This window comes from Sylvia atricapilla, chromosome 11 (genome assembly GCF_009819655.1).
Source record: "Sylvia atricapilla isolate bSylAtr1 chromosome 11, bSylAtr1.pri, whole genome shotgun sequence".
In the NCBI taxonomy this organism is placed as follows: Eukaryota; Metazoa; Chordata; class Aves; order Passeriformes; family Sylviidae; genus Sylvia; species Sylvia atricapilla.
In genome coordinates this window covers 12,091,582-12,115,737 of record NC_089150.1, presented here as the reverse complement: position 1 = coordinate 12,115,737, position 24,156 = coordinate 12,091,582, and the positions used below count along the sequence as shown (strand labels likewise).

Here is a 24,156-nt window from a genome sequence, read left to right as displayed (position 1 = left end):
AGGGGTTTTTTTCTTTTTTTTTTTTTTTAAGAGGAAAAAAAATAGAGGGGAAAAAAAAAAAAGAGAGAGAGAGAGAGAAGAAAACAATTGAACTTTTCATCAGCTGCTAATCATGATTTTTTTATTGCTTTGCTTAGCATTTTCTGGGGAATAAAACCTCAGAGGAGCCCAGTCTTTTGTGGAAAATGAAAGGGCATATAAAAAAATGAATGTACATGGATTCTAAATATTTCAGGTTGTATGACTTTGTGTTTGACCTTAGCAGAAGATGAACTAATCCTGCAATATAATAGACTTTCATAGAGATATGGAAAATGGCTGCTTTTTTATCTCAGTTGCCATGGGAACCATCAGAGAGAAGGCCTAGCTGAGATGCAATAGAAGGTTATTAAATGTGTGCTTGTGTATATTGGAAAAATACAGCTTTTTGTCATCTTGTGTCACTCATAGGTCTTTAATGCGTAATGTTTAGATTATTAATAAACTAACACAGGTCCATTTTTTGCAGAGAACAACTGTGAATACAGCCATATAAAATTAGTACAAGTTGAACATTTGCAAAACTCTCAAGTGCGGGCAGGGGCTGCTGCTTGCCTGCAACATCCCATGAAAGTTTCTCTCTCTTTCCAGGCAGGGACAAGATGAGCTTTGCTGGACAGACAGAGGGGACCAGGAGATTGTGGGTGTTCTGTCCCCAGCCCAGAATCTTGCTGTCCCCATAGTTTGGGGGTCTAGGACACTGCCAGCGATATGTGATGTGCGGCAGTGGTGCAGAATAAAATGTTTACTTGTCTGGGTCCAGAGGAAAGAAGGGTTAGGTGAGCCAAAGGGACCTTTGTCCCTAGCTCTGGGTTGGGGGATCCCCTGTTATTGGAGCTGGGGGCTGCACACCAAGACTGGGAGCCATTTACTATTATATAGATAAGTTTTGGGAGGGGGGAAAATAAAATTAAAAAAAAAAAAAAAAGAAAGAAAAGAAAAAAGAAAAAAGAAAATAAAAAAAGAGAAAATAAGAAACAAGAATTAAAGAGTGTAGTAGAGAAAAGAGGAAGAAAGAAAGGAAGGGAAATCTGATACTGCCCTGAGCTGGAAGGGACAGACTTCACACTAACTCTAGGAGCAAATAACTCCCTTTCTGTAAGGTTTATTTTTGTCCCTCGGAATCACCAATTGCTTCCCAAGTTTGGGCTGCCTCAGGTGCCCTGTTCTGCCTGCGGCTGGGAGCTGGAGGGATCACCCAGCACAAGCCAGCCCAGCCCGTGGAGGACCCAAGGGACTGGCAAGACTCCATGGCCAGCGTTTGGGGAGAACAAGCTGGGGGGGAGCACTGGGAGTTTTTACCAGAATGACCCAGCTGGACCCTGAGACTGCTGAGGACTGGGGCAGGACTGGGACACAGCTGAGCCTGGATGTGGCTTTCTGGGTCAGGACAGTGGTGCTGCCACACAATTCATCACTTCTGAAGCAGTGACTGCCCATAAATGCAGGTGAAGGTGGCTGTGGGTGCAGGAGCGAGTGTGAGTGTGAGCAGGTGCCTGGGGTGTCCAGGATGATGTTCACAACTCTTCTCCCTTCCCTGCAAATCTACCTCAGCAGAGCAACCCCGAATTGCCAAGCGTGCTGTGTGGCAGCACCCTGCATTGTGAGCTGCTGTCCCACCCTGCTCCGCTGGATCAGGGATGGCCAGGGGACCCTCTTGTCACTCCGCGGAATCCACAGCAAAGACCCAAGTGTGCCTCGGGGGTGTCCTAGGCCCATCTGGGGGCAACCCTCGTGCACAGCAGCCCCACATCCATGCATACTAAGTAAAGCAAGGAATACATAGATTTTGCCTATCTGCCGATCAAACGCGGAGATCTGCTCTGGTAAATGATGCATTAGATGCGGTGGCTGTATTTGTTGTGTGAGTTTTGAAAGGGTTCCGATAATCTGGAAGTGAGAGATAAGGAACACCATTTATTCAGCAGCACTTTGGAACCAATTTTCAACCCTGTTCAACCCCATTCTCCAGCAGCCTCCAGGAGCCCAGGAGATAAGAATTGGGCTATTCATTATCTTCACAAGGAACAAAGATTAGCTAGCAGAGATGAAAAATTACCCCTGGATAGTAATAATAAGGAAGCGAACCTGGAGAGCTGCTGAGCCTATATTCTCCTTGCTGCTGGTGCTGCTGCTTCTCTTTTAAAATTCTTTCCCTCTTTTTTTGTTGAATCAATATTGAAAAGGTTGGGGTTTTTTTCTTCTTCTTCTTTTTTTTTTTTTTTTTCCTTCTTCTTTATTTTTAATGGGGGAGGAAATCTTCCCCCACTGTCTATCATATTTTTCAATATGCAGAATATGGTTGTTACCGAGAAAGAGAGCAGAGCACGGTGCCCTCCTTCCTCCCAGACTTTCAGATGACATCTTTAGTACGAAAGCTTAACGGGAAAGAAAAATATCCTTCTATTCGAGCGGGAATGAGGGGAAAATCGCGACTCCCAGTCCCTCCGACCCCCAGTGTCTCTGGTGGCACGTGGAGGGGTGACCCCGGCTGTCCCGGGACAGCGCGGCTGGAGAGCAGGCACAGCGCGGTGAGGCTCGGAGGGCACTGCTCCGGTCTCAGCCCCCTGAGCCCCCGGCTGGCACACCCCCGTCTGACCCGGCTTGGGGAAAAATCTGAAGCCTTCAAAGCCCACTTTTCCCGTAGTTTTTACGCCTGAGCGACAGTTCCTCGTTTTGGAGTCGTTCCGTGCAGGGCGATCCCAGGACGCGGCTGCCAACAGTGTCTCCCTCTTCCTAGGCACAAGGGAAAAAAGAGGGGATATATGTATGTATGTATTTTAATACCACATTCTTTTGTATTTTTCCCCTGCATAAATCTGATGATGTATCTTCTCTCAGAGGATGAAGGATAATACAGGAGGAGTAATTAAAACACTTACTTTGGAAATGGGCTGCGTGGGGCTGATAAGAATTATCTGCCGCATATCAAGGACCCTTCTTCCCCCCGAACCATATCACAAAGACAGACAGAAAATGCCAGCAGAATAGGATCCCCCGCCTCTTTTCCCTGCTCACATTTTTACCTCCATTATGATGATAATTCCTTTCCCGCGAAACTTTTTCTCTTTCCCTTCCCGAACCGTATTTCGTTCCCCCACCTCCCGCAGGGCCCCCACCGGTCGGTCAGGCCTTTGTTTCTGTATTAATATGGTTTTTCTGCAGCCTCGGGCGGCGGTCCCGCCTGTCCCCCCTCTGGAGGATCTCGCCGCGCCCCCCGAGCCGACTGGACGCGGCCCCGGCGCCCGTCAGCCCATGCAGGCAGCGGGCGCTTGGCACCCCAGCCCCGTGCACACACCGCCGGCAGGAAAATACCCTGCAGGTGAGGACTGCCAAGCCAGGGCTGCGGCGCGCAAACATTCCCGAAAACATTCGTTCTGGCTGGATTTCTTAGTGCTCTACGAAAATACGTATTTTACCATCTCATTCCTAGCTATAACAACGACTCCTCGCGTAGTATCTGCTTGTCCCTCTTGTAGCTTCTCCGCTACCTCACTTACGTGCAGGTGCAGAGCCCGAAAGGCTGGATTTGGAAGGGAAAGGTGTGAGAAGAAACATGAGGTTATACAAAAACCAGGCTGGTCAATGAAAAAAAAAAAAAAATCCAAGACTCCCAAAGCATTTCCTTCACTAGGGAGAGAAAGAAAATTAATACGACTAGGAGTAATTTATAGGAATAATTGATCCTACCAAGCGGCTCCCCCCAGCCCACCTTCCTTGGGATCAGAGGAAGAAGCGAGAGGCTCGGGAGAGGCTGCGGCGCCCGCCGTGCCGGAGCCCGGTTTCCCTGCGCCTGGGATGTGAGTGCGTGTTGTTGGTATAATATCAAGTCATTTAAAATATGAAAGTCAAGTCGCGTAGACTGTGACAGCAACCGTAACAAAAGGTGCAAGCAACAGACAATGTGATGTGCTTGTACAGATATTGTAATGATGCAAATGAAGTGGAGGGGACGAGCTGCCTTATTATGTACATAAATACAGAGTAGCTCGCTGTGCCATCCGTGAATGCAGGAGAGTGAGAGAGAGAAGGGGAGGGAAAGAAGGGAGAGAGGAAAGGAGAGGGAGGGAGGAGGGAGGAAGGGAAGGGGGGAAGGAGGCAAGGGAGGAAAAAAAAAAAGGTCTCAGCTCGAAATCGCTGCCAGTTTTCAGCAGAGCGCGCGGCGGCAGCCCCTCGGCCGGGTTGCGCGCACCCTCCGCCCGCGCAGAGCCGCCTCTCCGCCGCGACAAGCCGGGGAGGCTCCGGCGGCCGGACCCTTCCCGAGCCCCAGGAACGGCCCCGCAGGAGCAGAACTGACACTTCCTATGCACCGTGCGGAGAACTGAAAGGAAAACGAGGACAGGCGAGGGGCAAGGTAAGGCGCCGCGGGAGCGCGGCTGTGCGCGGCCCGGGGGCGGCCCTGCCGGCACCGAGGTGCGGGTCCCGCTGCGGGAGCGCTTCGCTCGGGGCGGTTTTCCCCAGGGGTAAATCCAGGAGGATTTGTAAAGAACGAAAAAATGTTCCCGGCGCTGCCGGACCCCCCGGGCTGCCGCCTCCCAGCCGGCCGGGCTGAGCCCGGTGCAGCGGCCGTCGGCCCGGGGGCAGCGCGGCGCTCCCCCGCCTCTGCCCGGCGGCGGGGCTCTGCCCGCACCGCACCCTGCGGGGAGCGGGGCCGCCGGGCCCTGCTTGGATCTGAGGTTGGTTGTTTTGATTTTTTTTTTTTCCTTTCCCATTGTCACTGGGGTGATTATTTAAATCTCCATCTTGGAAAGTTGCATTTCACCCAGGGCGGCCAGGCAGAGATTTCCCGGAGACAGGGTGTGCAGAGACCCCTGCGTCCCCTCCCCGCAGCTACATCCTATCTCCTCTCTCCCTTTGTTGGCAGATTTGGGCATTAAAAAAAAAAAAAAAAAAAAAAAAAACACCAAACAACCAAAACAAAAAAAAAAAAAAACCCACCCCAAACCAAACCAAAACAAAACAAAAAATAAAAAAACTTGCGAGGGTTTGTTCTGCCCCGAAAGCCGGCAGGGCCCGGCCCCGCTCTCTCTGCACCTGCCTGCCGGAGAGTCCTCCCGTCCCAGTCCCGTGCGGCAGCTTTACGGGGCTTTGCATGATTTAAAATTACCCAGGCACATCGGGGACACGGCCGCTCCTCTCCGCCGACTCTTTCACCCCTTCGCCTTTTTTTTCCCTTCTGTTTTTTATGTGCAAAGTTCCCCTCTTTATCCTCCTTTTGCTTTGGGGTGCTCAGGCTGGAAGGCAAGAAAAAAATAAAACAAAACAAAACAAAAAAAACCCCCAAACCAAAAAAGGGAAGCGACCAGGAGCGAAGCCTGCCTGGATTTGATGCGATTTCAATAAGAAAAGCGATTTCACTAAGGGGGTGCGAGTTTCGGTCGCGGGGATTGTTCTTCCCCGGCGCACGGAGCATCTTTATTAAACACAAATGTTTTTCCCTCGGAAGTCTAAGCTCCGGCCTGGCTCAGCCCCGCTGCTCGGCATGAGTCGAGTCCCGTCCACCGTGCCGGGTCGGTCTCTCTCCAGCAAACTTTTGCCTGAGGAGAAACAAATCAAATCTGCGGGGTCGGCCTCGTTCCTCCCTCCTACAACAGCTGCTCCCGAAATAACCTTGAAAGAAAAAACAAACAAAAAATCCCCCAACTTCCCCCCCCCCAAAAAAAACCCCCTCAAAATCAAAAAAAACTCCAAACAAACAAAATAAAACAAAGCAGCCCCCGCCACCCCATAAAATTAAAGAGAGATCCTGCAAACGAAATCTTCCCTGGCAGTGCCTGAAAAAGAAAATTACACCTTTTTCTGGACAAAGATGTGCGTGTGCAACCTCCCCCTTCCACACGCACGCATTTCTCTGCGCGAACTTAGACGAAAAGCGGTTTTGTGGGCAGGCTGGGGTCTGCTTGAGGCTTTTCCTCCCCTTCATTTTGCAGCCTAGCGAGCCGGGGGACTGCGCCAGGCAAATTGCGGACAAAGCGCAGGTGAAGGCGTGTGCGGGAGCGTGTGGGGAGCGAGGCTGGGACCGAGGGTTCCCACAGTGGGGTTCACACCCCGCAGAAATCCTCTGCGGGATGGGGGATAGCGTTTTTACAAAAACAAGCAAAAAAATTAATTTTTCAGTTATTTATTCCACTAGTCATATCTCTCGCGAGCTTTTTTTTTTAATTATTATTTTCTCTTTTTTTAGGGGCTTTTTTTGGTTTTTCTTTTTGTTTTGGTTTGGTTTTTCTTAATGCAGTTTAAGTAAGGGTCTTGTGGTTACGAGGTAACTGTCACTTTATAACCCTGTCAGGAGCCATTAATACGTGGTAGTAACACAGGACGGGGGAGCCGGGGGAGAAGAAAAGCAAAACGGAGACACGACCAGAGGGCCGAAAACACTGTAGATTTTTTTTTTTTTTTTTTTTTTTTTTTTTTTTTTTTTAAGGCAGAAAGCAAGAATTTTCTTTCCCCCCAAAAAAATCCAAGGAAATATACCCGAGACGGGTGGCGGGGGGCTGTTCACAGGGACCGGTTGTCCGGGCCTCCTACCTGCGGGCGGGTGGGAGCCGCTGCCAGAGCCGGCAGCTCCCCAACCTGCGGAACGCCCCCCAGGCTCTCCCAGCCCCCTCCCCGCGGCTCGCACATTGCCCGCCGGCCCCGGGAGCGCCGCGGCCCCGGGCGGTGCTAAGCACTGAGTTCTTCTCTCCCTCTTCTTTATTTTCACGGAGTTTTCCTCGCCCTCCCTGCTTGCGCCTGTGGGCTGCACCTCGGGGAGGCAGCGGGGCGATGCTGCACGGGAGGTCTCGACCCCCAGGTCTCCGTTCGCCCGGGGACAGTGTGGCCCGCGGGGGGCCGCCGGGGGCACCCCAGGAAAGGGAGTCTGGAGGAACTTGCCCTGGGGTCTGCGGGTTCTCCTCAGGTACGATTTTTCCCAGATCCAAACACCCGGGATGAACGGGAAAAAAAGAGGAAGTATCCCCTCTCCAGACATGTAAATAAATGGTCCGTGTGCGGCGCCGGCTTATTTGTCTTCTGCCTTCTCTTCTGCCCAAGAATAGGTGTCAACTCTGTCACATGGCACTACTAACTGTTGCTAAAACATGTTGTCGTCTCCCTCCTCCCTTAACGATATGACATCACTTGTCAATCAAACCAAAATAACCAGTTGTGCTTCCAGATCTGGGAAAGCTCCCTTATTAAAAGAGAAAAAAAAAATAAATTGCAACAGCAATAAATAAATAATAATTTAAAAGTCAATGAAACAGACCCCGTAGTGCCCGGGGGAAGAAGAGGAGAAAGAAGGTAAAAGGGGGTTGGCAGGCGCGGGGTGAAGGAGTAGGGCCCGGACGGATCCTCTCCCGGGAAGCTTTGGCAGAAAATTGAGGGAAGAGCTGCTTAACCAGCCGTGTGAGCGGCGGGCTGCGGAGCGGAGCTAAGCCGGTCGCCTCCAGCAGCCAGCGCAGTTCGCTGTTGCTCCCGGTGGGTGAATTAATTCAATTAAAAACCTCAGCCGTGCCGCCGGGGCGTTGAGCGGCCGAGAGCAGAGCCGGCACCCGGTTCGCCTGAACAGGACACGTCGGGGATTAAAAAAAAAGAAAGAAAGAAAAAAAATTATATATGTATATAAAAAAAAACCAAAAAAATCCCCAACATACTGCGAGCCGGCCGTCTAGGAAGTCTCCCAGCTCAGCCGATCTCTCAGCAGAAATCTTTCATCCCTGCTGGAGGGGTCATTTATTTTACAAAGGGTTTTAATGGGAGGGGTTGCATAAGGCGAGAGGTGGGTGCGAGGAAAGGCGCCGGCCGCAGGAGGAGAGCACCCGGCGGCGGGGAGTCGGTAGCCGGACCCCCGGCCCGGAGGTGGGGCGGGCGCCGGGGAAGCCGGTCCCAAAGCGGCGCGGCCGGAGCCGCCGCCGCCACCCGCTCGCCCCTTTTGTTTTCCTTCGCCTGCCGGGCCTCGGGTAACTCGAGACGGGGGCTTCAGGGAGCCCTGGCCGGGCAGCGCCGGGGTCTGCCTCGCCATAAATCAAGCCGCCTGATTAATCTTTACAATTTGTCTTTTAAAACAAACACGAAGGAATTATCAGCTCGTTAACTGCGATTTTATCACCTGTCTAAAACAAACAGCCCACCCCATTTCCCTCCTCCCTCCCCTCCAAAAAAAACCCCCCCAAAATCGCGTCCCCGTGCTGATGGCAGGAGAGCAGTAATTAAGATATCCAAATTAATTAATAAGCATGTAGCGAGGAGCTGGATTTCCGTGCGGTCGGGAGCGGAGCCGGCGAGGCCCGGGTGATCCCGGCTGACCGCCGCCCTGCTCCACCGGCCGGGACTCCCCGGGCACGGCGCATCACGGCCCCGGCGCCTCCGGCGGTGGGTAGAACGAGGCGCCGAGGGGATCTACCTTCAGCGGCCCGAGCTTATTTTATTGTCACCTTTCTTTCAGAACATTAAAAAAAAAAATCCATTTTCGGGTGGCACTTGGGTGATTTTGGTGCATGTAGAAAGAAGATCGCTTCGGAGTGACAAGCCGGGTTTTTTGAAAGCTCGCTTGGTTTTCTCTTGCCTCTTAACTTTCCCTTTTATAATTTATTTTATTCTATGTTATTTTGTTTTGTTAGATTTGATTTGATTTTGATTTCGCTTTGTTTCCTCCCGGGCACCTCCGGACTAAGGCTCCCAGGCACCCTCCGCAGCGCGGGGGGGCATTTGCCCTCCCAAACCCCGGCCCCTCTCCCACCAAGCCCGGCCCAGCGCCTGTCCCCGGCCTGCCCGGGCCAACCAGGCCGTCCCGGGAGAAGCCGGCTCCACCGCCCCTTCCGCGCCCGGCAGCCGCCGGCGGAGCCGCTGCCCGGCCCCAGCGCTGGCGACCCCCCCGCAGCGGCAGGAGGGGGCGAGGGGCGCCGCGGTCCCGGCGCCACCGCGCAGCCCCGAGGTCAGGGGGCCGGGAGGAGCGGGACACCCGGGCTTTGGGTGGAGGAGGCGTCAGAGGAGAGTATGCGGAGGGGGAAGGGGAGAAGCATAATCGCCTCCCCCTGTGCCAACCTTTAGCTCCCCGGTATGGCCGTCGCTCCCCCGCCCCGCCGGGCAGCGCTGTGGGTTCCCCCCGGGGGGCTGCACTGAGGGTCCCCTGGGGAAGGTTAGAGGGGGACAACGACTGGTGATGGGGGAACAGTGAGAGAGGGGAGCCCCATGTCGCTCCCACCAGGCGTGCTCCGCAGCGAGGAAAAACAGTTTTATTATTATTACTGTCATTATTATTGTTATTGTTATTATTTTGTAAAAGTTCATTTCCTGGCGAATTTGGCAGTGACGGGTGACGTCAGAGCCCCGGCGTCGTAGTGACTGGGGCCGTCGGGCCGGGGGAGGCCGGCTCCAGCTCCCAACCCCCAGCGCTGCCCGCCGCGGGGGCGGCCCCGGGGGCAGCTGCAGCCGCAGCATCCTCGGGGCCGCCTCGCTCCCCCCGCCCGCAGTCCCCCGCTGGGGCCCGGCGCAAGTCCACGCTGCCCCGGCCGCTCCCGCGCCCCCTGCCCCGGCCGCGCCGTCGAGCTGGGGCCGCGGCCGCTGCCCGGCGAGCGGAGGGGCTGCTCCCCGCCGCCCCCGCCCCATCCCCGGGCAGGAGCGGTGTGCTTGCCGCGCGCCCAGCTAGAAGGGTTGAAGGATTGCCATCCGCGTTTCCCTTTTCCCCCGAAAGCAGCGGCTGAGGAACGTGAGAGGAGCGCCTGGGAAACTGGACCTGCAGAAGAGCCCGGCCGCGCTCCGGGGAGTTGTTTGTGCCTTTCCCATTATTATTATTTTCCGCCCCAAAGGCGGACCGGTTTATCCGCACCTTCGCGGGTGGCGAAGCCAGACCGGCATCCCGGCTGCTGCCGCTGAGCTGCATCGCAAACTCCGCAGAAAACGCCTGTTGGTTCGGGATGCACCTCCGCTCCCCGCGCCAAAGCACACGAATAATTACAAATATTAAAACTGTGATGCTTGGCTTTTGTTATTAATTATTTTAAGAAAAAAAGTGTGAGATTGGAAAAGAAAAAACAGCGTTAGTGATGTCGCAGCCCCACCGGGAAGACTGTACCTCGTCCCAGCGTCCTTGTGCCTCGGCCTCACTCGGCTCCGCTCCCCGGGCCCAGGGTCACCAGCCAACCCCAGCCCGGGTCCGGCCCGAGCGCTACTGGCCGGGGAGCGGGCAGGGTCGGTCCCTGCCCCGCAGCCGGCTCAGCCCGCTGCCCGGGCCCTGCTCGTCCCGTCGGTCTCCGGGGTCGGCGCGGAGCCTCGCAATTATCTGTTTTAATTATTTTTTCCCGATCCAGACAGTTATTTCAAACTAATGTGATGAGGCTGAGGTTTGTCCCGCTCCCGACTGCGCGCTACTGTGCCTGATTTAAGGGATTTTATCGTATTTGTCTCCTCGGTGCCGATTTCTAGCCGCGGGCATCCCGGCGGCGGCGCTGGAAGTCCCGGCTCGGCGGCGGGGCAGCACCCGGCGGAGTCGACCCCATCGCCGACCCTTTCCCGCACTCCATCTTCGCTCGGCCCGCCCTCTCCCCACTCCGCATCCCCGCACTCCCCGGCGGGACCCCCTCTATTTTGCCGTCCCCGCCCCACAGGGGCGTGCAGCGCCCGGGCGGGGAAAGCCCCCACGGCGCTGCCTGGCGAGATGCTGCGAGCAGGGGAAGGGGGGCGGAGGAGGGGGTCTGCCGCGCTCCCCCCCCCCGGGCCGGCTCCGTTTGGGGCCGGGGGTGCGGTTGGGGGCGGTGTGGGGCGGCGGGATTGGCTGGCCCGGCCGCCGGCCCTGCGCACCCTGGCCCGTCTGCGGCGCCGCGGCCAGCTGGCGCCAGCGCTCATATAGGATGCGCGGGGATGGGACCGAGTCGGCCAGAGCAGCGGCTTTGCCATCTGAGTAACACCCTCCATCCAACCTCCTCTGCTCCTCCCGCGCTCGCTCTGCCTTTCCTCCCTCGTCTCCTTCGCTTTTTTTTATTCCCCCTCCGTTCTCCCCCTCTTTCCTGCACTCGCATCCTCCACGCCGGCATTCATCGCCACCCAGCCTCCCGCGCCGCGTAAGTGTGGGGCCCCGGGGGGGGGGGGGGGGTCGCCGCCCCACTTCCAAGGCGCACTCGCTGCTTTCTCAAACACCCTTCTCCACTTTTTTTTCTCTACCTCCTCCCTATTTCTCCCCCTCTTCCTTTTGTGTCAGTTGGAGTTCTTATTAGAACTACGCCGTATTAGTTCTGCCGTTCTTTCTTTTTCACCCCGCTTTTGAAGCCAGCTGGAAAAACTCCTATTGACGTTTCTAGCGGGGGGAACGACGACGAAGCCTTTTCGGTTTTTTCCCTTTTTTTCCCCTCCTTTTTCCCTTTTTGTTTTTAGTTAAGAGTTTAAAATGGATCTTTGTTTATTTTATGGGGCAATGAGCAGGGAGAGAGCAAGGCAAGGAGATTTGGGGACAGGATATTTTTGGAAGGGAGGAGGGGCTCTGCTTCCCCCTCCCCATCCATGTACCTCTCGGAAAAGAAGCCGGCCGGGAGCCGGCCCAGCAAGCAGCGCACCCCGGGCTGCCGAGCCTGCTAAAGCCTCCTGTCTCTCCCTACAGGTGCTGCCCTGGCGCTTCCCCGGACCTGCCTCCGCTACCCGCTTGTTGACAGAGGGACACGCTGACCTCAGGGGTCCTCTCCCAAGCCTCAGAGGGCGCGCTCCAGTCACCCGGCGGTTTTCTTTCTAAGAAAAGCCACCCTAATCTCTTAAAACCCACCAGGCAGTGTCAAAAGCGACCCCCCGAGCGGCACTCCCCACCCCCACCGAGCGCCGCTCGCTCCTGGCCTGGGGGTGGGTGAGAGGGGAGGGCCAAGGCCATGGAGGTGGCCACGGATCAGCCTCGCTGGATGGCCCACCACGCCGTGCTCAACGGGCAGCACCCCGATAGCCACCACCCCGGGCTGGCTCACAACTACATGGAACCAGCGCAGCTCCTACCTCCGGATGAAGTCGACGTCTTCTTCAACCACCTGGACTCCCAGGGCAACCCTTACTACGCCAATTCCGCCCATGCCCGGGCCAGGGTCTCCTACAGCCAGGCACACGGTAAATCAGTCCCCCGGCCCCTTTCCCGCCGTCTCGGCACAGCTCCGGCCGAGGGTGGCCTGCGCGGGGGTGAGAAGTTTCACTCGGGGCCGCTTCGGTGTGTCGGAGCCGGGGAAAAGGAGATCGAAAGCAGGATAGACAGTCAGCACAGCAGGCACGAGTGGATTTTAACCCTAGGGATAACCAAGGACTAGCGGAGGGGAGGGAAAGAAAGGGGGGAGGTGAGAGAGGAAGGGGAAACAGTGTGCGCACGGGCTAAAACTTCTCAGACACGGCTACTTCCCGGATGCAAAATACAAACCGATTCAAACCGGCGATGGATTTTATTTAGGGTGTTTTTAGGAGCCGAAGAGAGAGCGTTACGGCAGCTCAGAAAGATAGAGCAGAAAGGGGGTTGCTGCATTTTCCCAGGAATGGGGTGGGAGGAAAGCGATTGCCTGAGTCCCTCTCCTGCTCCCTTTGCTCCTGCTGGCCGGGCTGGCCGGTATCTCCCTCAGATGGGACAGGGCGAAGAGGCTGCAGCACCAGCCTGGCTGCACTTCCCCGGGTTGTGAAGCCTCTCCCGCGGCCGCCTTCCCTCCGGCTGCCCGTAGACCGAGGAGTTGCCCAGCCACGGGGAGCTGGGGTCTGCCCGGAGCCGCTCCGGGCTGAGCCGCCCCAAGCTGACCCCAAACGATCTTGTGTTTCTACAGCCCGCCTGACCGGGAGTCAAATGTGCCGGCCTCATCTTATCCACAGCCCCGGGATCCCTTGGCTGGACAGCAGCAAGGCGGCACTGTCTGCCCATCACCACAACCCCTGGACCGTCAGCCCCTTCACCAAGACACCCCTGCACCCCTCGGCGGCCGGAGCGCCTGGGGCCATCTCGGTGTACCCGGGCAGCAGCACCTCCAGCACCGCCTCCGTGTCTTCGCTCACCCCGGCCTCGCATTCCGGCTCCCACCTCTTCGGCTTCCCCCCGACCCCTCCCAAGGAAGTGTCCCCAGACCCAAACTCCACCAGCGCTGCCTCCCCTTCTTCCTCCGCCGGGGCTCGGCAGGAGGACAAAGACAGCATCAAGTACCAAGTGTCGCTGTCGGAGGGGATGAAGATGGAGAGTGCCAGCCCACTCAGAAGCAGCCTCACCAGTATGGGGGCCCAGCCCTCTACCCACCACCCCATCCCCACCTACCCGTCCTACGTGCCGGCAGCCCACGACTACAGCAGCAGCCTCTTCCACCCGGGCAGCTTTCTGGGGGGCCCCGCGTCCAGCTTCACCCCCAAGCCGCGGAGCAAGGCCAGGTCCTGCTCGGGTAAGTGTCGCACCGCGTGGCCTTCCCGCCGCGTCCGGGGCTGGAAAGGCCGCGCTCCCGCGGCTTCGTGCGCTGGTGGCTGCGCCTGCTGTCGGGGTGAGGGTGCGGGCTGCTGCGAGGCTGGGTGCTTGTGCTGGCCCCCTTCGGGACAGAGCAACAGGTGACTGCTTGGTTCTGCTTTTCTGGGTTTTTAAAAGTAGGAGATGGAGCTTGGACTGGGCTCCTCTTGGGTTCCAATGCAGGCAGGCGCTGGCCGCAGGGCACTCGAAGGGCCCGCGGGGCACGGGACCAGGGCAGTCTGAGCCAGCAGACCGCGTTGTACAAAGAGGGATTTATATGGAGAAAGAAACCCGAACCCTTTTAGTCGGAGAAAAGCAGGCCTTAGGCTCCCGAGGGGCTCAGGCTCGACCCTGCTCCCTCAAGTCAGGCAAACCCCCATGGATGACACACGGGGATATTCCAGCCATAGGTATTTCTCCCCCCCATAATTTCCACGTCTTTCCATTAACACCACCCAAGGCCCCCGGGCAAGATGAAAGCGAAACTTCCTGCCTTGTCCCCTTCAGATCGCAAAGGGCCTTTTCCCCTTTGCATTTTAAAAGAGCAGAAGTTCAAATATAGTTTACATACCAATGCAAAAGACTAAGGTGTCCAGTCACTGCTCACTTACTCCAGCCTAACTTTAACTAGAAAATACTCCACCCATTTTTTAAATTATTTTTTTTACCCTGAATCAGTCCTATCTCTGCTTCCAAACGACTGCCTGCAGACTTTTCCCATGTTCACAACCCTTCCTTGCATTTCTTCTAAAAGTGCAGTCCTAAATCTGTATATCTGGTGATGAACAAAGTTTTAACCCCACTTTGGCATCACAGTAGTTATACAGCTAGACACAAATTATGACAATTTATGTAATTCTACTGACCTTCTTGGTTTAACACTCTCATAACCAATGGAAGGAAATTAACTGCAATATATTTGGGCTGAATATAGACAGCCCTTTGAAAATAAATGGCCATATAGGCACTTGCATATGTATTCCATTGAACATATTTGCTTATGAATACATGACATGTTTTTATTTAAGTAGACAATAATTTAGAAATGTGATCTCTTATGACTTTTGCAACAAAAATACCAAGTATTTTACAAGCTCATCAGTACTGTTTCAAATGATTTCTCGGAGAGGAAAAATACATTCTTTCTCTGCTGCTATTTCCAGGCAGTTGTTACTATGTGTATGTATTTTTAGGTGGTGCGTGGAAGAGAAACTAAAGGCAATGGGTAGCCCAAACCTCCTGAGTTTGGAAACTGGTTCAACATCCAGATCTCTAAAGACAGAGGAATCCTGAGTAGCTTTTTTAAAAATTTTTGTCCCATAGCTGCCGATGATTTTTACATGGGGGAAGCAAGGACCTTTTTTCTTTTGTTTTACAGATGCTTCTTTCGCCCCCCCGCCCCCTGCCCCGTAAGGGAGCTCCCAGTGCAAGGGACTGGGGAAAGTTCGTGACCACTCAGTGTTTTTGTAGGAAAACTAAGACTCAACGACAAGACGACTCCTGCAGCTTCCTGCCCTTAGGAGGGACAAAAGCTACAAATGCAGTGCCGCAGAGCTCCCCTCATTTTTCACTCTAGACTGTTGTTTAAAAGTTACCCACTCCCTAGATTAAAGCAGACACAAGCCCCGCTGAACTCAACATGGTCTGCTTCAGTTATTAGCAAAAAGAATTTCCTTTTCAGTTAAATACTTTAGGATTTGCATAAACGGTATCAAGAGAGATTTCTATATTGAGCAGACTTGCCCTCAAACCATCCAAGGCAAATGAGCTTTCAGCAGGAAGCTTTCTGATGCAGAAACAGATATCTAGGATTTACACGTTGTGTTTTATTTAATGCAGCCATTCTACAATGCCATGTTTACCATATTGCACTAATAATGCACTAAAACTAATAATGAAGGTAAACTGTTCCCTACCAAATTCAAGCTGAATTGTTGAAAGAACATAGAAACAGAAAAGCACTCAAGCCTGTTTTTTACAGCAATGTCTAGTGAAACTTACTTTATCAAAGAACAGCATTAACAGTGTTTTTATGCCTTTAGCATAAAATCATAACTGAAACTCTGGTATTCTGTATCCAATTCCAGTCTGCTCAGCTCTACTTTCTCATTCTGTAACATTTGCAACAAAAAAGAAAGAGCAGAATTTGAGTCTTTTTGCTTAGATTTATTTCTAGAAAACCTCTTCCTCTGACTCTCTCTTTAACGTGTTGTGTGTTTGCAAGTGTGTGCGTTTGAGCGCATATGTACGCGTGTTTTTGTGGCAGGGGAACACAGGATTTCACCACCGGAGTGCAACAGATATGGGAGGGGAGTAGTGCCCAGTGAAGACTGAGGGAGTTCTTGCTGAAACGATAACTTCCATCTGACACAATAAGTGTCACTCTTCCTCACCTTGCAGAGAGCGCTGCCTATTCCTGACCATGACATAAAATACTCGCTGGAGTCCGGGAGCTCTTGAAACACTGAAGTCCTCCTTGCTGCCTGTATTGTAGATGTCACTGCTGTCTGGTTGTGCTTAATCAACAGAATTAACACACTGACTTGACTTCTGAAAAATGCTTAAAGGACAATGCAAAAAGATTTTGTGAATCTCTTTTTAAAGAAAGAAATCTGTCTTCTTTGTGTTTCCATTTAGAAGGCAGAGAATGTGTGAACTGTGGAGCCACTGCTACCCCTCTCTGGAGAAGAGACGGCACCGGGCACTACCTGTGTAACGCCTGCGGGCTCTACCACAAAATGAACGGTCAAAACCGACCTCTCATTAAACCTAAGCGAAGGCTGGTAGGTGTCTTTATTCTTCTGAGTCTGGGGATAAATGAAGCAGCGGGACCACACACAGGCACGAGTCAATCGTGCCTCCTATCTGCTCTGTCCCTGCGTGGAAGCGAGCTGTACTGTACCCCGGGTGACAGTCGCACCCCCACCCCCTTCCCCCGGCGAGGTCACCGCTGTGCCTCGGGCACATCTCCCCCCTCCAGCCCTCCCGACCACCGAGCTGCCCCAAGCCTCCCTGCTGCTCACAATGCATGCGGGATATCGTGTGTCCTTCTCCCTGTTTGTCCTCAGATGACAGCTTTTAATTTAATTCCTCAATTACTTGGCCTCTTGGGACTGTTTGGGCACACACTGGGAGCGAAAGAGTTATGAGCATGAATGTCCTCCACCATGTACTAAAAAAAGTTCCAGCTCCAGAAAAGCAAAACAAATCAGATGAATCAAAGCTACTGCTCCCTACTTAAAAATTATTTATAAAAAAGCCATGAAGTAATTTTCACTCTTATATTCTCTGGCAATATTAATGTTGGTTCCCTCCCCAGACAATCCCCTACTGTTTAAAAAAAACAGTATTATTTTTCCATGGAGTCGCCTATACTTCGTATTTTCATTTGACTGATTAAAAAAAAAAAAAAAAAAAAAAAAAAGAGCCCTTTCTAAGCTCCTGGTAGTAGTTTCCTATCCGGATATCTGTACGTTAAAGATAATGAAACTTTGTGTATCTGTTTCCTGACTCTAAAAGCTTTAGAGAGTTTCTATAGGCAAGCCTTGCCAGTCATGCTTGCTGTTTTGAAATTTCTAATACACTCTACTCTGCAAATAATGCGTAAAATGCTAAGAATAATAAATTTTTTTTTTTTTTGAGCTTTGTGATTTATGGTGCCTAAGTATCCTAGCTATTCGTGGGCAAATATCAGTGAGGTTTAGAAAGCAGAAAATTTCGGCTCTAACACTGGGATGAGATAGAGTAGATTTCTGTTCTGAGTCAGAATTTCAGCTATGCAAGCTTCTAATGACTTGCTTTCTAAAGAGACTGAGGTATAGAAAAATGTTAAGACAACAGTGTAACATTATCAGCCTCTCAAGCTCAAGTGCTTTCCAGACTGAATGGGACAGGCCATAGAGTTAAGTAGCATAGTTAAGTATCAGTAAGCTATCTCAAATATGCAAACATAGGTCTCCACCTTCCAGTGTGTTGGGAGACTGTTAAACTTAGCTCACTGTGCAGGGTTTGGGGGGCACTACAGAGGTTTTCTTTTCGAGCTTAGCTGTTTAAATGTTTCGTTTTGTTTTAATTGATTTATAGCTTTGTTTATTGCTCCTTTTTCCACTGTAGTTTACTTGATTGTGGGAGAGAGGAGGTGGCCATCTTTGGGAATTTGTTAATCTGCCATGCAATAGCAAAGTGATCGTATTAATAACATCAGCATTTGGACGTCTGGCATTAATTGTGTTTGAGTTGCATGAGTGCATTTGCAGCAGGGGGTACCCCCTCTTTCTGCCTTTGGCCTGTTCTCACAGGCAAGTAAGGCACCGAAATATATAAGTCTCTGAGGGCCTGATTCTTTGCCTAAAGCTGCTGAACTGTCCATCAGCTTTGGGAAAGTTGCAGAGGGCCATGGCATAAATCAGGAGCGAGTGAGAACAGAACCCTGCGCTTCTCTTTGGTGAAGGGCCGAGCTGCGCTTCCAGCGGCGCCTGCTCCCCACTGGGGCTGACAGGCAGGGAAGCACACCGAGTTCTCTGGGAATCCCACTGCCCTCGGACTGGCACCGTGCTCAGGGAGATGCCCTGTGCATTGCTGTGAGCTTTGCCGCTGCTTCGCCCCATGGCTGTCCACGGCTAATGGCAGAAATATCCAGGAAGCAAGGCCCCAGGGGAACGACCACGATTGGTACTACAGTTTAAGAAAACACTGAGTCCTCAGCATTAATTCAGTAGCACAAAATGGACTTGATATTTTGACTACTTCTAGAGGCAGGGCTGAAGGTTTCTAATACAAAATAATTTTCCGAAATCTGTCTGTCCACAACACTTTATACGTCAGTGTCCATGCACAAAGGACACTTTATCGTGGGGTCTGCTAGACAAGGGCCCGTTGAGGAATCACAGGTGCCTGCTGTTCTACTTTTCCTGTTCTTGTTTTGGGAGGTGGGTGAATGGTTGGGCATTTTTCATTCCCCTCACCTTGGTTTCAGCAGAACAATAGTTTTAAGAATGGGTGGTGGATTATTTTTGGTAGTTTTGTTTAATTTTAAGACAGTTGTTTGGGGGCTTGGAACTAAGTAGGGACAGAGGTGGCAGGCAGGCAGGGCAGGGGGGTGGTCAGCGGAATCATTGCTGCAAGACATGAAATTTGGTTTGCTAAATATGTAAAGAAAGTCACTTGTAAATGTAAACTGAATTTTCAGTGATGCCTCTGATAAATACTGCACCCAGCTAAGTAATGTGGTTCATTTTCTTTTGTGTCTACCTTTCAAGGGCCAGAGTAGGGGTAAAAATAACATTCTTAAAGATTCCCTGTTTTTAAACCCAGTCCCAATATTAGCACAGACTAAACTGGTCATAAAGAAAAAGGCAAATGCATTTTCATGATGATTCTAGAATCCTGCAAAGTGAAATTTTGAAAAAGTCAAGATTATTTTTCCCCCTCTAAAATTTTTGTTTGTGGAATCTGAGATTCATTATTTCTCCCCTTACTTCCCTTTCACACAGAATGCTATGGAGCTTAAAAGTTTGCATAGGAGAATATTTAAATTTAAACAAAAGATAATGTCCATAAAACTTTAAACTGACAGCAACTTTCCTCCAGCCCTGATGCTTTGTAAAATCTTAATAACAAGTTCTCCCCTAACTAGATACTGAGTCCAATTTGACCTTTCTCACGATGTTCTTCCACCTGGTGATGCATTTTAATTTTCTTTTTCTTTTGGTTAGTCAGCGGCCAGGAGAGCAGGGACTTGTTGTGCCAACTGTCAGACAACCACCACGACCTTATGGCGACGTAATGCAAACGGGGACCCGGTTTGTAATGCCTGTGGACTCTACTATAAATTGCACAATGTGAGTATTTACTCATCTCATGTGTCACTGCTTGCTTAGTGTGAATTGATGTCTTAACTGCATGGTGTACACTAGGCTTTTATTGGTTTCAGGGGTTTGGTTGTTTTATTCCTTCCCCCGTCTCTAAGGTTCCCTTGGGAAGTGACAGCCGTTCTTTGTCAGCATAGTGATGCTAAGTTCAGTGACATTACAATGTATTAGCTTGGCTTCTAACGCTTGGGCAAATCAGGCAAAATAGAGCTGCCACACTTGGTTTTAACTAAGTGGGTTTTGTGTGCCGTTCCCTCCAGAAACAGATTTGGAATGGGCTCTGTGCAAAAATTAATCCTGATGGGTTATCTTCGTCTTGACTTGTAAAAATTTATTTGTATCTAAGGCTTTGTTGTATTATTTTATTTTTTTATAAGAAATTAATCCTAATCAGGAACACTTAATACATCGGAACGTTATTTACACTGTATGTAACAGAGGTTACTGGTACAAGATTGCTTATGCCTCAGGACTGAATTTGGGTCAGCGTGTGCCTCCTAGTTTGATCTTCTGCTAGGAAATTAATGAGGACTGAGGGTAAGCCTACGGGAAAAAGAGTCATCAGCTGCCAAATTCAGTTCAATTTATTTTTCATGTCTAGGGTTTTTTTGTGTCTGTGGTTTTATTAAACAAATCAATATAAACAACTTCTGCAGAGAGAAACACTATTTTTTTGGCCAGAAAAAGGTCTCCATCCAGGAAAAACACATGGGGGCTGTCCAAATATTTTCATTTTTGCACAATAAGGTCATTCTGTCTGCATGAGCCTCATTTTCTCATTTCTTGCAGGTGAACAGGCCTCTGACCATGAAAAAGGAAGGAATTCAGACCAGGAACAGGAAAATGTCCAACAAATCAAAGAAAAGCAAGAAAGGCTCTGAGTGTTTTGAGGAACTGTCCAAGTGCATGCAGGAGAAGTCGTCTCCCTTCAGTGCTGCTGCCCTTGCCAGTCACATGGCACCCATGGGGCATTTGCCCCCTTTCAGCCACTCGGGACACATCCTACCAACACCTACCCCCATCCACCCATCTTCCAGCATCTCATTTGGACACCCACACCCATCCAGCATGGTAACAGCCATGGGATAAAACCTGAAGACCAAGAGACCCATCCAGATACTAAGAACATGGGACTTTGCCTAAGATGACACCAAGTGAGACTGTTCTGCCAAGAGGAGAATGTAGGGATGGCAAAAGGAGACCTTTGCTCCCATGTGGTTTAGCTCTTAATGCTGGACTAAAACCTTGCAAATGATGGGTCTTCTGCAAAAATGTGTAGTGGTGCCTGTAATGCACTTTGCCCCCTCAGGTATAAAAAAAAAAGAGCTCACCAGTTTGATACTTAACGGTCCAGCAGGAAGCAAAAGATGGCAGAAGCTGAAGGAGGAGGCTTGGAACTGGCTTTCCTTTCTCTCTTTGTTGTTACTGTGAATATTGTAAAGAGATATAAGCAGCCTCCCGGGATGGAATTGGCTTGCTGGAAGCCAGACATGCTGGATTTCTATTGCGGACTTTATTTGGGATAGGGAAAAAAAGAAGAAAAAAACGGAAAAAGAAAAAAAGGAAAAAGAAAAAAAAAAAAAAAGAAAAGGGCATCTTTATTAAACTGTAATTTTTAAAATCAGACACAAAGTCATATTTATTTTGTTTTCCACAAAAAGCCTCAACCTCTCTGATTGCATGTTTTTGTGCTGTCATTTGCAATGGCTACCCTGTAAGAAAAGCTACCTTCAAAACAAGGACAGGGGAAATGCACTCAACAGCCCTCTTGGATTAGCTCCATCTATCTTCCATACCAAAGTTACTAAGAAGGGGGAAAAAATTGCGAGGGCGAGGAACAAAGCAAAAATGTAGCTGTAATACGGGATTTTAATATGCCCAAGATGGTGATTATTTTGACACAATCTTCATTCTTCTCCCTAACATGAAAGATTTATTTAAAAAAAGAGCCCCTCTCCCAACTACCCTTTTGTTCCTCAAACCAGACAACGTAGGTCAGATAAATGGTTGGGAAAAAACTCTGGGGAAGGCAATCCTGCACTAGCAAGGGGTGATAGCTGCAACAAAATTTTTGTAAATGCCTGTATAAGTTCTAGCACAGCCAAAAATATAATGGGGCACAAAAACCATCCTGCTCGCAGACTTTAGAGGTTGAAGCATTTTGTTCTGTTGTGTTGGCAGCTGTCGCTTAAAAATGCAGATTAGCTGCTTGGGTAAACTTTGGGCAGTGTGGCCACCACATCCACACGCAGCCAGCGCATGCTGTCTCAGGCATTCAGGCCCTGGTGGACTTCACAGGGAGGAAGGGCAGAAATGAGGCTGAGATCACTGCAGAGGGGAAAAAAGACAATCAGTTTGAGCTTCACACATCCGTCAAATCCCAGACACAGAGACAGCTGAGGGAAAGCATCGTTCCAAGGGGAACGTCTGTTTTCCGTGGTGGATTTTATATGAAAAGAAGAAAAGAAAAAAAAAAAAAAAAAAAATTTGAATCTCCCATTATTAAACCATATTGTATGTAAATGACTGAAAACAAAGCTATTGCCGATGTGAAGTGTATTCTATTGGTTGTTATGATCTGATGCCTCTCGTAAACACAAGCTCCAGTATAACATGCAGTGTACATATTTAGGTATACTTCTGATTAAAATGCCCCAATGAACAGAGGGGTTTGATAATGTAAACCACGTAAGCTTAACTCTGTGACAAGCTTTTTATTTTATTTTTTAAATTTTTTAATTTTTTTTTTTTGGTTTTTTTTTTATTTTTTTTTTTTTTTTTTTTTTTTTTTTTTAAATCAAGCCAAATTGTATTTTTACTGCGAAAGTCCTGCTTTAAAGAAAAAAACAGAATGAAACAAAAAATGGATGTATGTAAATTTTTTAAAACCTGTAATTCTAGTATTTTATAATTAAGAACCAAGCAGCCATGAAAATCCTGCTTTCCTCCTTTTTTTTTGGTCTGCATAGGCATATAGGTGCACTTTGTAAAGAAGTGGAAATAAATGGGAAACTAAATTGGTTGGGAGAAATCATAAGAATTTTTAATCTACTGAGGTAAAAAATTAGGTCCTTTTTACTTTTTACCTCTTACAATGGTACAGTTGTATATTATTTGTACCCAACTCAAATTTCTGTAGGATTTGGGCAGAGGGGAAGGGATGTGGGTGAAAGACAGGGATTACTGATACAGTTGACAAAGTGCAATATATTGTCAGTCACTGCAGCATAGACAACGGCAGTTGAGATTTAAATTATTTTGTACTTGTATCAGCATAAAAAAATTCTTCAGTATTTTCTGTTTTTATTTTAATTTTTATTTTTGCTTATTTTTGGATTAGTGAACTAAATTATTGTTAATTATGTACAACATGTTTATATATTGTCTGTAAAAAGTGTATGCTTTCCTCATATTCCTTCAAGGTGAATATTGCTAAGAATAATAAATACCTTTTTTGTGAAACTACCTGTGTCCTGCTTCATGTCATAAAAGCTGCTTCTAGTAGGGACAAAAGAAAAATTATTACCATTGTTGCCAGTAGAATTATTAGCTTATACTTTATGCAGAGCAGTCTGTTGATATTTTGAAAACCTAACAGGGTAGGACAAAAAAAGGTAGTTAAAGAATGATTTAGTAGTAGAAGCACAGGCACAAAAGCTCATTCTCCAGCCTAAGTTTCTAAGCTAGTTTAAATTTTGATGCAGTAGCCACATGGTAGACTATGATCTGTGGTTTCTCTTGAAATTTTTTTTGGTGTTGATTCATTTATTAAAATGTTTGGAGAAATACTTTTACATGAAAAACACATTTTAAAAGCACTGCAAACGTAGAAAAGTGGACATCTGCTTAATGGATTTCAAGGCAGGACCTGTATTAGACCAGGGAAAGTTCTCCAAAGGAGTGCTCTCCACCTGGAAACCTGTTTCTTGCCATTTGTCATTGTCAGTGGTGTGAAAGGAGCAAGGGGAGATGGCCAGCCTAGAGCTGCTCAGTGCTGCCCTGGGAAAGAGGGCTGCAGCCCTTGATGCAGGGAGGTGTGCACATGGACTGGCACGTGAGGATGGAGAAAAGTGCTTACCAAACAGATCTTCCATGACCAAAACTTTGCAGCTGCTTTCATCACACAGTCGAGTTTCAAATTCAGTCAAGTTTTACCCACACAAGGAACCCCTTGGGGCTTTACAAAGTGAAGCAAAGTCTTGCAAAGTCACCCTGCCATGTGTAGGGTGGGCATTGCTGCTGCTACTGTAACTTTTCAAGAAAACTAATGAATTTTGGGTTTCCTCCTTTGACGGCCTGTGGGAACCAGTTTGAGGACAATTCTACTCATTAAGGAAAAAAATAACCTGGGTTCCCTTTTCAGCATGTGTGTGTGTGTATAAATGCCAGCCCTTTCTAGCAGTGCTTCTCTTTCCCCCTGCAGCCTCCTGCCCAGCCCTGGTTGCAAACCCTGCTTGTGAATACCATGGAGTTGCAGAAGCTCTCCATGAGCTGAAGGAAGAACACACAACTGGGACAAGGCCTTTCTGCATCATTTCAGATGAGTTAATCATCTCTCTAACTTGTTCAGCAAGGCTCAGTGCAAACAACCATTAAAAAAAAAAAAAAAAGAAAAAAAGCAGTTTATAGCATACTGTGCAAGCTTCATTTAAAAAGAAACATGTTTTTTTTCAGACAGGTTTAAAACAGGATTGTAACTAAATTCAGCCGCTCTCCCTCCATCTTTGAATAGCGGGGAAAGGAGAACTAACAATGTCTCTTTAAAATATGGAATGATCAAGCTGTTTGCTTTGGTTGCACAGTACACATCCCATTCAGGTTGTGGTGGCTTACCTG

The 24,156-nt window shown here is 49.7% G+C and overlaps 1 protein-coding gene and 1 long non-coding RNA gene across 4 annotated transcripts; one reads left to right on the top strand and one right to left on the bottom strand.

Moving 5' to 3' along the window:
* Nucleotides 1–2,418: 2,418 nt before the first annotated feature.
* LOC136365950 (uncharacterized) lies at nt 2,419–14,362 on the bottom strand. Of its 2 annotated transcripts, XR_010744442.1 has the most exons (4): nt 14,022–14,362; nt 13,271–13,532; nt 5,326–5,576; nt 2,419–2,775 (listed from the first exon to the last, which is right to left on the bottom strand). It is a non-coding gene; the product is annotated as an uncharacterized lncRNA (long non-coding RNA). The 2 variants fall into 2 exon arrangements; XR_010744441.1 differs by lacking the exons at nt 13,271–13,532; nt 14,022–14,362 and adding an exon at nt 11,992–12,130.
* On the top strand, nt 4,173–22,782 carry GATA2 (GATA binding protein 2). 2 transcript variants are annotated; one of them, XM_066326680.1, is made up of 6 exons: nt 4,173–4,393; nt 11,612–12,099; nt 12,792–13,391; nt 16,088–16,233; nt 19,165–19,290; nt 20,110–22,782. In XM_066326680.1, the coding sequence occupies exons 2-6, from the start codon at nt 11,871–11,873 to the stop codon at nt 20,407–20,409; spliced, it is 1,401 nt and encodes a 466-aa protein (XP_066182777.1). In that variant the 5' UTR covers nt 4,173–4,393; nt 11,612–11,870; the 3' UTR covers nt 20,410–22,782. The 2 variants fall into 2 exon arrangements, with proteins under 2 accessions (XP_066182777.1, XP_066182775.1); XM_066326678.1 differs by lacking the exon at nt 4,173–4,393 and adding an exon at nt 10,858–11,078.
* Nucleotides 22,783–24,156: the final 1,374 nt, after the last annotated feature.